At 37.3% G+C, this 19,651-nt stretch overlaps 1 protein-coding gene across 1 annotated transcript in view; it reads right to left on the bottom strand.

The window, feature by feature from the left end:
- The window catches only part of WDPCP (WD repeat containing planar cell polarity effector), a 254,644-nt gene that overhangs the window by 112,073 nt on the left and 122,920 nt on the right, over window positions 1-19,651 (bottom strand). The window contains exons 8-10 of the mRNA XM_060168956.1: window positions 8,865-8,979; window positions 6,471-6,604; window positions 2,774-2,965 (exon numbers count right to left, since the gene is read on the bottom strand). Of these exons, the coding sequence (XP_060024939.1) occupies window positions 2,774-2,965; window positions 6,471-6,604; window positions 8,865-8,979 (441 nt within the window). The remainder of the gene's footprint in view (window positions 1-2,773; window positions 2,966-6,470; window positions 6,605-8,864; window positions 8,980-19,651) is intronic.

Here is a 19,651-nt window from a genome sequence, read left to right as displayed (position 1 = left end):
TATGTATCTTAATATATTATGATCAAAAAATTAGCTATGCAGTCAGTGGTGAACAATTAAAAATCAGGTGCAAGTATTATATACAACTTCATGAAAATCTATTCAAATACTTAAATAAGATGGATAATTTTCCAAAAATACAAATTAAGGAAAATGACTCAAGGAAAAGATAGAATTCCCGAAAAACAAACAACCCTCGAAAAATGGAATCAATTATAAAAAATCTACCTTCCTTGAAAGACAGCACACCCAGGCAATTCTATATGAGTTTTACCAAACATTCAAGTATCATATAATTCCTTTTGGGACTAGTTCAGAGAGGAGAAAAGAGAAAAGCTAGTCAAATCACTCTATAGGGGTAGTACAACTTTGATATGAAACTTAGAAAGGATAGTAAAAAAAGTAAAATTGTGGGCTTCCCTGGTGGCGCAGTGGTTGGGAGTCTGCCTGCCGGTGCAGGGGGCGCAGGTTCGTGCCCCGGTCCGGGAGGATCCCGCATGCTGCAGAGCGGTTGGGCCTGTGAGCCATTGCCGCTGGGCCTGCGCATCCGGAGCCTGTGCTCCGCGACAGGAGAGGCCACGGCGGTGAGAGGTCCGCATACCGCAAAAAAAAAAAAAAAAAAAAAGTAAAATTGTGTACCAACCTTGAGCAAATTGTATATCCTCTTTAAAGTTCCCCCCTTATTATCTCTCTAGGTAGAAACAATCATTCCCCACTGGCTCCTCTACAGCTTACACATACTCTATCCACAGCATTATTTAACACTTTAGTGTACTCACATGTTTTCATATTTGTCTCTCATTGGTAGACACTAAGATCCTTGCGGGCAGGGATAGTTTTGTATTTATATCCCCTGGCATGAAATACAGTGCTTACTCCATGGTCATGCTCAGTAGTTGATGAATGATGTGAAAAGAGAGAGGGAAGGGCCTTTCAGGTAAAAATACCAGTAATTTGTACAGACAGGAGGTGGGAAATAAAGAAGCAGTAAACCATTTGGCTAGAACATAGATTTGTATAAAGAAATAACATTGGAAAGGTAAGTCAGGGCCAGTCAGGGGGCTAAGTTTAGTTTCAAAGGCTAAGTTTAGTTTCAAAATCTACTGAAGGCGTTTGAACATGCAATGGCTAAATCAGACCTGCGCTTCAGAATCCAGATGTGCACGTTTTTGAGCTGCCCAGGACCTATGTGGTTTAAATCCATCATTTTAAAAATTAGAAAACTACAGTCAGAGAGGGTAGGTGATCTACCCAAGGCCAAAGAACATAGTATTAGTTAAAAGCAGGCAGAAGCTGACAGGAAGTAAATCTGATTAAAGTCACACAGTATATGATCAACCAACAGGCAAACCGAGGTTTATCCAACTCCGAAGTCCATAAACTAGATGACACCAGGAGATGAAGTACATAGACCATACGTATACCCTTTTTGAACAGTCCTAATTTCAGGTAATAAACTCATTTCAAATAAAGGTAATTTGTGTAATGTAAAACTAAAGGCTGATTTATATTATTTTTACTTTTATTATAAAACAGAACATTTAAAAGAATTCTAGTTGGTTTTATTATATTAAGTCATTTTGATTAAGTCTTTTATTCAGTTAGCTTCTGGACCCAAGATCAATAAAATGGTGGGCATGAACAGGAATTGAACAGGAATAAAGCACTTCTTTATCCTCACAAAATCCATACCTGAAGCATTACAACTGGTATTAGTTACTACAACAAATTGGAAAAGTTCCAGAAAAAGGTAAAATAATTAGTTTAAAAGGACTCTTCAGTCTTAAAAGATAGCCTGTAAATTTATAAAACCAGAAGAGGTAGGTAGGGATAGAGAAAACTTGTACTTGTTCATTGTATCTCAGAATACTAATTCTGAAAAATTAAAAAACTTAAAGCCTAAAAGATAATGGATTTAGAGAAAATACAGGAACATACTATTTTATCCAAGCCAAAACATTAAAAAAAAACAGGTTGGAGGAGGTTGCTTTTTTTAAAATTACATAAAAAAAGAAACAGAATTTCATACTCAAAGTACTGATGCAAGGTGAAAATAGCCATAGGTTTGTGATAATGAATGATGATGGAGAACCACTGTCAGGAATAGATAGGGAAAGATCTTGTCTGCACCTCTTAGATTAACCCTTTTTGTGCTCCTGTCCCAGGCAGGAAACTAGACTGAGAAGGCTGCTCTTCTAAAGCCCTCCTTACAAATCCTTGCCCCAGCCATGGTTTGGCACCACAGTCTTGCAGAAAATAGGCATTTGACTAATGTTTGCTACCTAACTGAAGTTTAAAGAAGGTGATTGATAACATAGCTTCGATAGGCATGAAATCATGAGCAAACAGTAATGACAGTACTAATAATGATAATGACAAGAATCACAATAGTAATTGAGAGTTTAATATATGTAGTTATTGCTCTAAATGCATGTATTATCTCATTCATCTTCGTTAACTTTATTTTTCAAATACTGAAACCACAGAGGTTAGTAATCTGCTCAAGGACAGAGAGCTAGGTAGTGGCAAAGCTAGGATTTGAACCCAGGGCTTGTGCTATTAATCACTATGCTATTCAGGCAAGTCCTGAAACTGTGTATCCTCCAGATGTGATACTTTAAGGGATCCCATTTCATATGTAATTGCCTTTGTTGAACATTCGGAAAATAAATTATATGTTTTGAAAAGTATTCATACTTATTTCAGAATAGAAAACTAATAATCCTACTTTATTTTCTCTTCAATAAAATGTATAGCTTTGCTTTAGATTTACCTCCAGTCTTCCTTGAGCATAACCCAGGAGCAGCAGATTGGCTCTGTCTTTCTCAGAAGAAATGGGGGCCCAAGGCCAAGCATCATCACTGACCAGTGGCCACCAGCAAACAACTATATCTTGAACACAATTGATAGCTAGACGACGCTGTGTTGTCCTGTTTACTGGGCCAGGGATTTCATAATAGGAAATCTAATGGTTAAAAAAAAAAAAAAGCAGACAAGGATCATTTTTAAAATGCAAAATCCTCAAAGTATTGCAAAAATTAAAGCATCTGTAAATGTAGATAAATGCAAGTAAATATGCATGTTAAACATGTGCTTAAGGAGGTGTCAGAATTTACCAAATTCTTTTGACACATATATAAAAAAGACATATGTTCAAAATTCTCCCCATTTTTAGCAGAGGAAAGGAAAAGGAGAAATGTGAGTTAGGGAGGAATTGGCCATAGCAATCCCAATCAATACCAAAATGTACAGTCATGGTTGCTTGACAGTATCGACCTACACATAGGATTTAAGACCGGCTATATTAAATGACAAGTTCAGTATTGCTGACCAAGAGTGTCTGACTACTGTTTAAGACATAACATGTTAACAATGACTGAATGACTGACAACAATAAAAGGAAAAACAACTTGAGGCAAATATCACTTTAAAGAATATATGAGACACATACACAAAAATTCTGCATAAAGGGATAAGTCACAGCATCATGCTGCATAAAAGTTTATGCAGCTTCTGAGAATTATGCTTTTCTTTCTTAGGACGGATTTGTAGAATTTATTATTCAAACTATGTTATTTTGGAACATGGTTATTTGAAAACATAAGCACGGCACCATCTGGGTGACACATGCCAAGGAAATATAGATTGCACCGTATTTCTGCTTAAGGAATTAATGGAAGGTTGATAGCTTGGAAGCCAAAAAAAAAAAAAAAAACTATCTTGCCATTGCTGGTCAGCAATAATCGAACCACTTTCTGGGGATTAAGCGCATGGCTAAGCCTACTGGACCAGACACTAGCAAAGGGCAGGGGGTCTTCTTATCAGAGAAATGCTTCTGGAGCCAGTCTCACTACATGACAGATTGCTTTCATATTCCTGTCTGCAAGGCAACAAAGGATGGCAGTAATGCGATAATGCCAGAGTGCAATGGGTGTTAAGAACCCGTTGCATTTATGTATTGTATTTAGTAAATAATCAGGCTCATCCAAATTGTGATCTCACCACTCAACCAAGGCCATTAAAATCAAGGTTAATGCTTTAATAATCCTCTGCTATTTTTTTTTAATATGGTCAAAAGGAACCCTTTTCTATTTGCATGCCCATAATATTATTGACCTCTTCATCCTCTGAATGCACATCAAAAGGAACTGAAATCAAAGTAATTACCAATGTTGTTCTCTCATGGTAAACATTTAACTCCTTGCACTGTCCCTGTCCCTTCACTGTTAAATAAATTGAATTGGATTTTTAAAATGTAGACAGGAAAACCCGTTAAAGGTCAACACTTTCAGGATATTTCCCCTACATTTTTGTTTGCCAAAATTGTTTCAATCTAAAAGGATTAAATTATGGTACAGCTGTAAAGAAAAGCAGAATTATAGTACTCTACACTATTTCCTTGTTTTAAAATCCAAATGGGCAATGACAGACAACACAGATGTACTTTATGCTTTGAAGTGCAAATTCTTATATTTAAGCTCTCAATATCACTATTTTAACTAGCTATCTTCTTAAGAGAAATACCACAATGGAATTGCTAAGTCCTTAAAAATATAGCTACATTATTTTGATGTCCTACCTGCCATGTAAACATGTTACTTAAGAATTTCTAGATGAGAACTGGCACTTTCAGTCCTCACATAATGCAAATCATATATGTTATCTGAAATTTCATGTTTGCTATGAGTATTAATGGCATCAGTGTTCTATCACAATGGTCAGGAAGGCAAGTGAAATGAGTAAGTTTCTTAAAACATCCTTCCAATGGACAAATGGCAGTTTTTACTATTTAAATACCTATATTTAAAATACTGAACCAGAAAATGAAATCCATGGGTTTTCCAAAGGGAAGCAGGCTACTTCTCTAATGTAAAGAAATGACATGGAGTGCTCATGGAGTGCTTAATTTCTCAAAGCTAAAGGCAGAATGAATAAACAAATAAGTAACTCCCTTATTCAAGGTATAGGGCCCATATACTCGGTCTATTTTTCACATCTTTTCATCAGAAAAGATGACATCCTGACAGTTTCTCTCTGCTCTCATTAACGGGGAGCTAATATCATTCAGCTGAGAAGACTTTGCCAAATTATCCACCACACCTAAGATGGAGAAACTATAGTCATACAAAATTTTATATAAATGCATTAAAAACAGTTACTTGAGCTAATGCTTGAGCTAATGCTTACTGGTGCATTTTAAAGACCAGTATTAGTAAATAAACAACATTTTAAGTAAATCTACAGTTAGCCATTCTGGAAAATAATACCCCATTAAGAATGCTAAACCAATTTTTTTACTAAACAAAATATATGAATACCACTGATTTTCAGTTTAAAAGAATCAATATTATACAAAGTGTTATAGAAGCTCCACAAAGTTGGCAGACAAAACCAAATTTTAGTTTATTACCACAGTGAAACACTTATTTAATGTATTTTATCCCATGTTAAAAATCTTTTTTATAAGAGTAGATTTTTCCACTAAATAAAATTAAATCCTCCCATACCACCACCACCTCAGTCACAATAAGAAATAATGCAAAAGGGCAAAAGGTTAGGTTCAATACTACTTTTCAAACACACACACAAAGTTGACTTTTAAGAATCTTTGCCCTTGTTACAGACACTCTAGGTATGGTGTAAGTGTGCATCTTGTTTAAGGAAGCTGTTTATCAGCCCCGTTCCCAGTGAACTGTCTCAAATCCACGTCACAGAGGCTGGATCAATCTTGCAAACACAAGTCCTTGCTGAAAAGAGGCCTTGAACTGAAACAGCCTGGAAAATGTATTAGATACTCATCCTACCAGAGAGTATGCCTTCCAAGCAGTTAAAATGTAATGTGGCAAAACTTAAATTAAATACATCATTTAAAATAAAAATCCTGCCTTAACAGATGTAAGGTCCCTGATACAAGGAAACAAATTACCTGGAGTTACTGAAGGGAGAGATACTAACACAGGAAGGAGATTTCTTTTTGCATTTTTCTCCACAGTTAGAGTTGGGTGTGGGGGGCGGGGGAGTCTTCCCACTCTTCGTTTATTACACATTTCTATTAACCTTTGAAAGTGCCTTCTTCTTTCTTTCTTTTCTTGTGAAATGGAAGCCAGAGCAGCTACCCTTGCCTAGAAGGATGATACCGGGTCTTAGGGGAAAATGAGAATGGTGTATATACTACCACTAGCAAGAAAACCATTTTTGAATGTATAACTTGCCTCTATTATCTGTCTCTGACTTCCGTAAGTACTATATAAATTACTCCAAGCATGCCACTGTTAGACCCCCATAATGAGAGTGAAAAAAGAAAACTCTGGATGGCCACTGTTTCTAGTTGATCAAGCTTAATCTTATAATAACTCTGGTTTTTCTGAAATCCAGAATCATTCAATAAAAACAAGCATAACATCAACTCATATGATACTCTAGCATACCTTAATAATTAACAATATGACTATATAAAATGAAATCTCTACCTTATAATCCAAGGCTGAGAGTTTTTCCAGTCTTTTGTTTATATCAGGAGAACCCATCTTCTTGGTAAACTGAATAAAACATAGTTTGTTTTGTGCCAAAAATGATAAGATGATAAAGCTGTCTGTGAGAAGAGCTTAAAAAAAAAAAAAGATTTGATAATACTAGCAAATACTAAGTTGGAATAAAATAATAAAGAATTAACAGTTTCTTCCACTGAAATGTTACAAAAAACTATTTTCAGAAGATAAATGAATATTAATTGAAATAACTAAAGTCTCCTAAATACCATTATGACATTTTACAAAGATAATAAAGATACTGGGAATAAACAACAATCATCAATCTAATCATGCATGGATTTGATACTTTTTCTTTTTTCCTAAGACCATTTCAATATACACTGATGTTTGGGGACAACCTCCAAATAAGATGTATTTGGAATAGGGCTAAGAAAAGCATAAAATAAAGACCGTTTCACATCTGAATGTAAAGATAAAAACGTTCACTTTTATTTGTGCTTAGCCTTTAATCCTGTGTTTATATGATATAAACCATCTGAGAATAAATTGGATCTATTAGGGGATACAGATCCGTGTTCTCCACCAATTTTTAAAAAAATTTTTCATCAATGAATCTTCTTTCTGAGGGTATACTAGTTGAATGAAATAAAGCATATTATATCCAATACACACATTATATAAAATAATATTTGATAATGAAGAGTAGCAAAAATATTTCTACAGCTTTATTTTTAGAGCACACAGGTAGATAATTAATATTCATAGGTTACATAAAGGGCCGTTAATGTTATAAAAATTGTTGATAAAAACATATAGTAGGAATTTGAGAAATGTTTTATATTGTTCCCAGCATAAAGAAATTATTGAATGTTTTATATATTTTTCTTTACTTCCATACTCTGACTGTGCAAGCAGTAACCAACAGTATATCTACACAATTACAGGAGAATCTGGAGAACTGCCAAGAAATCACATTGTTATCATGGTCTCATGAGAGTGTATCATTTGTGGTATAAATAAAAGAAACAAGTGAAAAAAGATATCTCAGTGACATGAATAGTGTTGGAAGTCTCCTTTTAATTCTTATGGAGGAGAATCAATATGACAAAATCATCACAGCCACTATTTTCTTTGCAGTGTCAATGAAGGGGTCAATTATTAGACATATGAAAATGGAACCTCTTCCATAGGGAAGCTTGCTTAGCACCATGATCCTATAAGGAAAAGGAAATGGCACACTTATAACCTTAACACCAGCTTTCATTATCAGGAATATGGCTAATGATAGCCAACCTGCAGAGTGCTTTTCTCTGCAGGATTTATTCAGAGATATTTACTCAGAGATAGCTAGTGAGCACACACAACAGAAGGAAGGTTTCTGTAATCTAACCTCTGTCCTTTCCATTAGATCACACTTTCCTTTGATTATTCAATTAAAGATACTGACAATTTTCAATCTCTAATGATAATGCAATCTGTTTCTTAGACCATTTTTTTTACCTTGAATTAAAGAACATAATCTTAAAACTTCAGGAGTCAGCACACCATAGTGCAAAGAAAATGGGCTTTGCAGCCAGAACCTGGGTTCAAATCTCAACCTAGTCATTTTTGGGCTAGTCCTTAGTATCTCATTAGTGGTCATGTTCCTTAGTATTTCAGCTTCAATTTCCTTACCCATAAAATGAAAATAACTATACCTTATAAGGAATAGTTTTTTAAATTAAATGATATACGTAGGTTAGCACAGCATAGAGCCTTTTAGGAATTAATAAATGTCAGTACCCTACTTTTTCAATTACTGGCTTAAAGTCTTTTTTTATGTGCTTCGTAGCAATTATGTACTGATTGCGGTATCACTTAATGGGATTCAGATTTATCTAGTATATTTGGCACTGACTTTTGATATTTATAAATACTGCCCAACTCTCTCAAAAGTTAGTATTCACAGACTTTGGTAACAGAGAATCTTCCTAACAGCCAAAACACAGGTTTTGTTTTTGCTTTTGTTTTTTTTACTGGTGGCTGTGTTGACAAATTTGGGTTATTTATTATTCAAAATTCATGTGAAAATGAAAAATATCTGAAATGTCAACACACCAAAAAAAAATAAACACCTCTTTTGAAAATACATTCACATTTTTTTAAGCAAAGAGTGAAAAATACTCAAGGATATGAGCCTAACACTTGACAAAAACTTTGACATTAAATATTAGTCACAACTTGTATGGGTCCCAGGGGTTGTAACTATGCTATTACAAGCAATTACTTGTGTTTTCAAGTCCCCAGTGGTAATAATTAGTCTACCTGTTGACACACTATTTCTCCTGCCCCACTGTTAATGCAGGCAATTGATTTGCACACGGGGGTAATTACCATCACTGATGGTGTCTGAGATGAGCTTCCCCACCAGGCTTCTGTCAATCACCACTTTCTCCAGCTGCGGCCCGGAAAGGCTTAAGGACACCAGCACACCTGAACCAAAGAGAAGCTAAAACCAGGGAAAGGGGGAGAGGGGGAGGGAGATATACTGAGAATTAGAATCTTTTAAAAATCTCTCTCCAAATGCACAACTTATACAGATATTTACATGTGCATCTACACCATGGAATTATAAAGAGCTTTTCTTCTTCAAAAAACAATCACTGACATTCTGAGTAAAAAGATACAGGTGGTTAAATGATGCAACACAATAAGGGCACTGATTAGTGCTATATGCAGAAACTGAATTTAGTCCATGTTTATTAGAAGTGTAATCTTCTAAATACTTATAAAATAACCGTGTGGAAAAAACTACTTTGCACTGCATTCAGAAATGTGATGTGTCTTCAACTGAAATGTTTTCAAAGATTACTATTTATATCAGAAATTAAAAGATTTCTTAAGCTTTGAATAATCAATGCTACACATTAAATAGAGACAAGATGCCATCATTACAATATTAACAGCAAGTATTACCATTTTTTTTTTTTTTTTTTTTTTTTTTTGCGGTACGTGGGCCCCTCACAGCTGTGGCCTCTCCCGTTGAGGAGCACAGGCTCCGGACGCACAGGCCCAGCGGCCATGGCTCATGGGCCCAGCCGCTCCGCGGCACGTGGGATCCTCCCGGACCGAGGCATGAACCCACGTCCCCTGCACTGGCAGGTGGACTCCCAACCACTGCACCACCAGGGAAGCCCTACAATTTATTTGGAATTTAAACCGCACTTCTACAAATAAAGATCTTGTCTAAAATATTAAAATACATGTAAATCAAGGCAATTAAAGTAAAATGTTAAAAAATTCATAAATAAATACCACATACCAGAAATAGCTTCTCAAGGAGATATACAGTAAAGTAGGCAGGCTTTATTAATATTAGCGTTCACCCAACCACCCAACAAAAGATGTCTGGATATCACCATTATGGTTTTATACTGCTCCTTTCCATTTGTGGCAGCATAATTCATTCATCTCCAAATGTTTAAAACTTCTGAAAGGACTATGCATATGTGTATGCTTGTTATCTATGAGATTATGAAATATCAACATTGGAAGAAATTGTTTCACCTTCACGGCAGCAGACTCAAAGCAGATGAATCATGGAATAGCATATGGTATAGAAAGAAAAAAACCAATTGTCAGTAAACTAATCATGAACATGCCAGCCAAACCTAAAGACAACTATGATTTTAAACAAAACAGGGGACTTCCCCACCTACCTAAGCATCATGTCCCAGCTAGAGAGGATGATTCTGTGACAAGACATACTGTGACATGTGTGAGAGATGAGCAGCATCAGGGACCAGGTTCATAAAAAAAAAAGACCATTACCCCCTTACGGTCTAACAGATTCCAGGCACATGAATCAGAAAAGAAACTGAAGGGTCCCACATGACTTAATGAATTGCCCATTTCATGTTAATGCCCCCAAAGTGGGGCGGAGGGCAGGGGAAAGGAGAATTTAATCAACTTTATTGGTCTGCGAGACTAATAAGAGAAGGCACATTTGTTCCAAGAATTTCAAAATACTTCACAAATTAATTAATCTCTACTGAATTATGAATTACATCCAGCCCTGCCATATACCTTGATGACAAACACTGATAGTTCCCTTTTAGGGAATTCCCCCATAACAATATAACATATTATATTATATAACAATATGTTATATAATAATATAATGTGGTCTTTACTCCCTACATTCTCCCTTCTCAGACAGGGAATCTTAGGGTCATCTTTCATATCTAGTTCTCCCCTTTATAATAGCTTTTTTCTCCCTTCCTCATTTATTCAAAGCACCTCAAATACCTGCCCTTTTCTATTTATTTTTATCTACTAAAACTTTATACCTATACTCTTAAGCATCTCTTTTCTTCATTATCCACTGATTACTAGCTCCTTATGGATACTAGCTAGGCCACTTTTATCTTTGTATCTTCAGTGCCTAAAACAATGCCAGGCACACAGGAGGTGCTAACTAAATGTTTAGAGAAAGAATCATAATAGGATCACAGGATCAAATAATTCATAGTTAGAAGGAAACCTGGTCTAATCTTCCACTCCCACATGACATGGAAGTTCCTCTGCAGCATCCCTACAAGCATCCTTCAAGCATCCAGCCCATGCTTGAAAACTGCCAGTGACCAGAAGCTTATTACCTTACAGGAAAGCTGTTCTACCACTGGAAAGTTCTAATCAATTTAAAGATCATTCCTTCATTTTTTTCATTCAACAGAAACTGAATGTTGATTATATGCCAAACACTAAACTAAATTTAGTGGCTCAAAAGTGAATCAAATATAACCCTTAAAATAGGTTAAATATAGGTTAGTAGAGAGAGGTAGGGATATAAGCAAGTAAGTGTAATAAAGCGTTACTGGTCCTATCATAAGAATACATGCTGGGTAGACTGGGGGGACTAAGAAGAGGTGGCGATGCTTGAGCTTGAGGTGAAGGCTAACACCACCTTCTAAGAACTTCTACAGTAGCCCCAGTTTCTCTTCAATAGTGCTCTTTTTAAATATTAAAAGATAATAACATAGTGGTTAAGAACATGGACTCAAATCAAAATGAAATCAGCACTGGCTCTACCTCTTACTAGCTGTGTGACCTTGAGGGAGTTACTTAACTTCTGTAACTTCATTTCCTCCTCTGAGACGAGATATAATAATATCTACTTCATAGGATGAGGATTAAACTACTATTTACAAACAGTATTTAGAGTAATGTCTGGCACATAGTAAATGTCTGTAATTATAATTATTGTTATTATTATTCAAACATTACTCACATGTTTTCACTATACCATTTACCATCTCTGAACACATTCCTCTGTCTTTTTTAAAATCTTGTGCCCAGACTGGGCTCGATGTTAGATATGGAACACTAGACTCCAGGTGAGTTATAACCACTACAATTTTTTATCACTTTTCCTATTTGCTCTGATTTAACAAGGATACTGTCTCCAAGATATGTGCAAGTTCCTTCAGAACTTTGGAATTTAATTTGTCCAAGTCCCAAATTTGTTGTTCCTTATTTTGTGCTCTCACCACAATCATCATGAACTAACCCTCATCTCCTAATAGAAATTGCTTTTTCTATGTATGAGCACTTGTTATGTTATAAAATTAATTCTAAAAGACCACTTTTGTCGGATGGAGATGGAAAGTGCAACTGTGATAGTACGTAAAAGAGGGAACTTAAGCTGGAAAGGATTTGAAGGGGAAGTGTCAAGGCATAGCAGGAAAGCATACATACATCAGTAGATAAATGATATACACATGGAGATAGGGGCAGTGATTTGGGGACTGTGGATCCTGCCCACTGAGCTTGGGCATTCCTTCAGAATCTTTCTCAAAGGATGGGTGCAGCCACTAATGCATTCACTCATTCATTCCACAAATGAATATTTAGTATTTTGTATGACCCAGGCCCTGTTCTAGGCACTGAAGATACAGCACTGAACAAAACAGACAATGTCCTTGCCCTACCTCCCTTCAGGAAGCTTGCATTTGAGTGTGGACACAGAGAACAAAAAATAGTTTTAAAATAATGTCAGAAAGCAATAAGAACTACAGAGAAAAATAAAGCACAATACGGATGGAGGCTTTAGGAGGATGCTGTTTTAAGTAAATGACCAATAAAGAGAAGTAAAAACGCCTCCCTGAGGAGATGACATTTGAGTACAGATCCAAATGAAGTGAAAGAACAGGTGATATGATTATTTGGAGAAAGCGAGTTTGAGGCAGAGAACAGCAAATGCAAAAACTCTGAGGTTAGAATGTGCCTGGGACAACTGAGGAAAGGTAGGCCAGTGTGGCTTGTGGGGAGTGAGTGAGAGGGATATTCAGAGGATGAAATTAGCAAGGTAGTCAGGGGCCAGGTTACACTGGATGTTTCTGATGAGAAGCCATAGGGTTTTAAAAAGCAGAGAATTATAATTTATGTTTTAAAGAGGGATCAGGGCAGGGCTTCCCTGGTGGCGCAGTGGTTGAGAGTCTGCCTGCCGATGCAGGGGACACGGGTTCGAGCCCTGGTCTGGGAGGATCCCACATGCTGCGGAGCGGCTGGGCCCATGAGCCACAGCTACTGAGCCTGTGCGTCTGGAGCCTGTGCTCCGCAACAAGAGGCCGTGATAGTGAGTGGCCCCCGCTCGCCGCAACTGGAGAAAGCCCTTGCACAGAAACGAAGACCCAACACAGCCAAAAATAAATAAATTAATTAATTAATTAAAAATATATATACATATATATAAATAAATAAAGAGGGATCAGGGCAAGAGTAAAAGCAAGGAGACCATTAGGAAGCTATTGCAGTGGTCCAGGTGAGAGAAGATGATGGCTTGAACTAGAATGGCAATGCTAGAGGAAACAGTATGTCGATAGATTTGAGATATATTTTAAAGGGGACTTGCTGAAGAATTGGGTGTGGCATACAAGAGAAAAACTCAAAGGTTTTTGGGCTGAGCAACTACGTTTACTGAGATAGGAAACACTTGAGGAGAAGTAAATTTAGCTTGGGGGAATCGAGGGTTTGGTGTGGACATGTTAAGTTTAAGGTGTCTATGGACATATAAGTAGAGACATCAAGTAGTCTGAAGTTCTGGGTGAAGTGGTGGCTGGAGATTATATTTGGGAGTCATCAACAATGTAAAGGTAGTGTTTAAAGTCATGGAACTGAATAAGCTCTCCTTAAAAAGTGAGTGGAGAGATCATAAGGGTGGGGCCCTAATCTAATTTGACTGGTGTCCTTATAAGAGCAAGAGACACCAGAGGGCTCTCTTTGCATGTGCACACACAGAGAAAAGGCCATATGACAACGAAGTAAGAAGATGGCTGTTTACAAGTAAGGCAGAGAGGCCTCATCAGAAACCAACCCTCACAGCACCTTGGTCTTAGACGTCTAGCTTCTACAACTGTGAGAAAATAAATTTCTGTTGCTTAAGAAGAAAAAAGTGGAAAGAGAGAAAGAGGTCCAAGGTCTGAGCTCTGGGACATCCCAATCTTTAGAGGTGTTAAAAGATCAGGTTAGTCCTCTACTGACACCTAGTTTGGGTACTCATTAGGATCAAGGTATGTCCATCATTTCAGATTTCCAAATGTCTTGTGTCCTAGCAGTATCCCTAACACCAGATTTTGGAATAAGAAGGTATAAACAAATTAATAAATTAATTAATGCATTTTTATAAAACAACCTGTGGGGAAGCATAAGGTTTCCAAGTACACTGGTGCCAAAGATATTCCTGAATATAGTAATAGAGATAACCAGAATTAGGGGAAAAAAAGTAGTCTGAATCTCAGGAAAAGAATATTCTAGCCCAGACAGTAAAGTATCTCCACCTGTTTCCCCAAAAGGTTAGTTCTTAAGCTCTCCAAAATGGAAAAAGCCTATGTAAGATTTGGCAGGACAAGAAGGAAAAAGGGCACCAAGATACTGTCCTACTCCACTACAAGGAACTGGAGAATTCAACAGCTCAGAAAATGAGAAAGAGCAGACAAAGAAGCAAAGGGAGACACCTCCAGAGCACATTTGAGTTTGAGAAGAGATCCACAGGATGAATAAATGAGAGGGCCCATGGGATTTCCCAACATTGTTCCAATTTTAATGTCGTTCCTTGTGCAGAAGATGACTAAGGCAAAATAGGAACTGAAACTTTTCCTTTTCTCCGATACCCTGTCAGACAGGAAGTATCTTCCTTGCTAGTTCTGCTCTGACCATGTTTCTTCCTATTGCTTTTATAATTTTTTCCTTCTCATTTTCTTCAATAAGCTCATACCAGAGAGGTGTGCTTTCTCTTTAAGAAACTAAGAAATGATTCCCATGATATTCAGATGGTTCTTCAAATTGGTTTCTCTTAACCTTATGTTGAGTACTTGATTAGAAGTGAAATGGAACTGGGAAAAGAAAGAGAAAATTTTACCAGATGACATCATTAAGCAAAACAAAACTTAAGCAACCACAAGAATCCGAGTTTCATTCACTCAGTAGATCAAAAATATGCGAGTGCCTCCTATATATGCCAAGTACACAGACGGGGATACAATGGTGAATGATGCAGGCATGTATTGGTAGAATATGCGTAGAATACGGCCGAAAATCTCATCTCAGAGAAGTGGAGATATTGGTTAAGACAGATGACTGCTTCCTAGAAGAGGCAGTTTAGTAGCCATAAAGAAGAGAAATATTATATCATACATCATGTATTGACCGATACATCATGGTCTCATGTATTGAAGAACTGGTGCAGTAAATAACTGTGAATGAGCTATTTTATAATGGTGATCGCAGCAATTTAATTGAATTCAGTATTCTCACTGGCTAAGGAAACTCCCCCCCAGATCATGTGATTATTATGACATCTGGGGAGAAGTGAAAAGTAAAGGCATGCAGGATCAGTACTAGAAATCAACATTGGGTGTTGCCTGATTTCCATCAGGCAGCCAAGACTGATCCCATGAAATCATCAGGAGACATGGGAGACAGCAGGTGCTAAACACTACAATCCAGAGGCAACAAAGTATTATGACCCCTGGAGTGAATTCTAGGGTTGAAGCAAATATTTAAAGTATCAATATTATAAACCATTCCTCTGGAGGCCCAGTGAATTTGCATCAGGATGAGACCCAATACCTCCCTCAACCCTGCCCCACAATCCAATCCATGGGATAAATTCTGGAGAAACTCATAACTATAGACAGACAAACAATTTTACATTGAGGAAATCTATAATGACAGGTAGGGTCACTGATCATTTTAACAGATAACCTGCTGGAAGAGAGATAACATGTTTTCTGTAATTTATTCCTTCATTCAGCAAACATTTTTTTTTTTTCGCGGTACGCGGGCCTCTCACTGTTGTGGCCTCTCCCGTTGCGGAGCATAGGCTCTGGACATGCAGGCCCAGCGGCCATGGCTTACGGGCCCAGCTGCTCCGCTGCATATGGGATCTTCCCGGACCGGGGCACGAACCCGTGTCCCCTGCATCAGCAGGTGGACTCTCAACCACTGTGCCACCAGGGAAGCCCTCAGCAAACATTACTGGGTATAGAGAGAAATCATGCCTGACTAATCCATTAAAGTAGAGAGACAAAAGTGAATGTAGTTAAGACAAGAATAAGAAAAAACCATTTAATTGACTCACTATAAGGAACTGACTAAGGAAAAGAAACAAAAGAACAAGAAACAAACAGGTATTTTTTTCTAGATAGAGAAGTGCTAACAATGGGGTTTCCCAAAGATTTCTGTGATGTTATTCAACATATGGAACAGATACATTCCTGGAAATTTGCCTGCTAAATCTATTTCAAATTACAAAATCTCATTTTCTCACTTATTCTCATTATAAAATGAGTGATGCTACAGTTTAATTCCTAATGTAATTTTAAATCCAGCTCTTTTATATATATGTGTATATATATAATAATTACATAAAATAAGTGATTGTTCTTAGAAAATACAATATTTTATGAAATGCACGAAAGAACATGGTACAAAGGTAAATCTTGTATTTGCCAGTAGTTTTAAGGATCTAAAGGATAAAAACAGTGGTAAGAAGTGAACAGGACAGCACATTACTTTTGTACAAAATCTTATAATTTACAGAGGACTTTAATACACACCATCTCTATAATTCATATGAAATGCCAGTACAACTCTGGTACATAGTAAGTACGTAAGTTAAAAAATAATAGTAACAAGGTTAATCCTCATACTAATTCACAATCAGAAGGGTAAAGTAACTAACCAAAGGTCTCATAATTAGTGGAGAAGTAGAGACCAAGACATAGGACAAATCCTATGTCCCCCCACAACCGGCCCGCCTAGAAACTAATATCCTTTAACTCTCACTCAGTTGATTTCCATGCAGTAGCCCATCTGGTTTTCTTCTCTCCAGCTCCTTCTTCAACCTAAACCAGCTTCCCTCTAAACCAGTGGTTCCCAAGTGTGGGGATGATTTTGGCCAGCAGGGGACATCTGGCAATGTCTGGAGACACTGTGGTTGTTGCAACTGTATATGTCAGCCAGTTCCATTGAGGCTCACCTGAACAAATCACCTGTAAATGAGTTGCTGTGGAGGCAAAGGTGTTTTCTATGTTCCAACAAGCAGATGATTTGGAAGCTTCTCAAAATCTAATCAACACTTTTCTCATAAAGAAAAGGTAACAAATGAGGACCAGGTCAAATATTTTAAATGGAGTGGTGAGCAGTGCACAGTTCAGATCAGAGCCTGGAGGAAGCCTGTACCAAATGTCTGTAACTCTGTTCAGGGATATGACTCTGATAACTAATGCCAGTTGTCAAGAAAGAAAAAGCCCAAGGGCAAGTCAGAGCCCTAACCATAGCCTGATAGAAATATCCTGTAAGAACATCTCCTTGCTTTTGTTCTAATTCTCGGTTCACCAATCAGCCTTCTTATCTATAATTTAGTCCCTTGAGTAATTCATCCATCAGGTGGGGGGCACTGAAGCTATGAATATATATTTGATAACCCAGGAGTTCAGAGTAAAGAGGAGAGGGCTTAGAATTAGGCCTTGAGGAACCCTAACATTCAAGGACAGGGGAAAGAAGCATAGGCCTGAAAAGGACACAGAGAAGAATGCTGGAGAGGTAGGAAGAATATTAGAAGAGCAAAGTGTCATCGAGAACTAACAGAAAGAAGTATTTTAAGAACACTGGAGTGGTCGGTACTGTTGAATCCTCCTGTGTATTTTAGATGATGCTTTAAAAAAAAAAGTCTATTGGATTTAGTAATACAGAGGGTTTTTTGTAATCTCAGTGTAAAAGGTTTTCAGTGTAATCAGGAGAAAAGTACAGCTGAAGTTGGTTAAATGCTGAGTGAGCAACAGAGAAATGGAGACCCCAAACAGAAATTCTTTTGAGAAATTTGATTCTGAAGGAAAGGGATAAGATACGGTGGTACCTGAGATGAATACTAATTGTGTTTATTTGATTGAGTAGAAAAGAGTAGAGCCTATTTAAGTTGACCAGAAATCTCAAGGAATTCCAAATAGCCAAAACAATTTTGAAAAAGAAGAAAGTTCTCACACTTCCTGATTTCAAGACATATTATAAAGCCACAATAATCAAAATAGTGCGGTACTATCAAAAGACAGATCTACAAGCCAATGGAACAGAATAGAGAGCCCAGAAATATACCCTCACAAATATGATCTTCAAATGATCTTCAACAAGAGCCAAGATCACTCAATAGGGAAAGAACAGTCTGTTCAACAAATGGTGCTGGGAAAACTGGATATCCACATGCAAACAGTGAAGATGGACCCTTACCTTACACCATACACAAAAATTAACTCAAAATGGATTAAAGACCTGGACTCAGACCCAAAACCATAAAACTCCTTGAAGAAACCATAGGGGAAAAGCTTCATAACGTTGGATTTGAAAATGATTTCTTAGATATGACACTAAAAGCAAAAATAGACAAATGTGACTACATAAAACTTTTGTGCATCAGAGGACACAATTAACAGAGTGAAAAGGCAACCTACAGAGTGGGAGAAAGTATTTGCAAATCATGTATCTGACAAGAGATTAATATCCAAAATATACTTTTTTAAACTCCTATAACTCAACAACAACAAAAAAATCAAAAAACCCAATTAACAAATGGGCAAAGGACTTGAATGGACATTTCTCCAAAGATGATATACAAATGGCCACCAAGCATATGAAAAGATGCTCAACATCACTAATCTTTAGAAAAATGCATACCAAAACCACAATGAGATATCACCTCACACCCACAAAATAGCAACTATCAAAAAAAAAAGAACACAGGGCTTCTCTGGTGGCGCAGTGGTTGAGAGTCCGCCTGCTGATGCAGGGAACACAGCTTCGTGCCCCGGTCCAGGAAGATCCCACGTGCCATGGAGCGGCTGGGCCTGTGAGCCATGGCCACTGAGCCGATGCGTCCGGAGCCTGCGCTCCACAACGGGAGAGGCCACAACAGTGAGAGGCCCGCATACCGCAAAAAAAAATAATAATAAAATAAAAAATAACAAGTGTTGGTGAAGATGTGGAGAAACTGGTACCCTTCTGTACTGTTGGAGGGGCTGTAAAATGGTTCAGCTATGAAAAACAGGAGGTTCCTCAAAAAATTAAAAATAAAACTATCATCTAATTCAGCAATCCCATTTGTGGGTATATAAGCAAAAGAAATGAAAGCAGGGTCTTCGAGAGCTATTTGTACACCCATGTTCACAGCAGCACTATTCACAACAGCCAAGAGAAGGAAACAATCCACATGCTCATCAACAGATGAATGGATAAACATAATGTGGTAAATACATCCGGTGGAATATTATTCAGCGTTAAAAAGGAAGACAATTCTGTCACATGCTACAACATGGATGAACCATGAGGACATTATGCTAAGTGAAATAAGCTAGTCACAGAAGGACAAATACTGCATGGTTCCACTTACATGAGGTAGCTAAAATAGTCAAACTCATAGAAGCAGAGAGTAGAATGATGGTTGCCAGGGGCTGGGGGTAGGGGTAAACGGAGTTGTCATTTAAAGGGTAGAGTTTCAGTTTTGCGAACTGAAAAAGTTCTGGACATGTTTCACAACAATGTGAATATACTTAACACTACCAAACCGTACAGTTAAAGATGTGTTAAGACGGTAAATTTTATGTGTTTTTTACAATAAAATATTTGTT

The sequence above is a fragment of the Lagenorhynchus albirostris genome, chromosome 13 (genome assembly GCF_949774975.1).
Source record: "Lagenorhynchus albirostris chromosome 13, mLagAlb1.1, whole genome shotgun sequence".
Lineage (NCBI taxonomy): Eukaryota > Metazoa > Chordata > Mammalia > Artiodactyla > Delphinidae > Lagenorhynchus > Lagenorhynchus albirostris.
The sequence above is the reverse complement of the archived record's forward strand: the minus strand, read 5'-3'. Positions and strand labels throughout refer to the sequence as shown.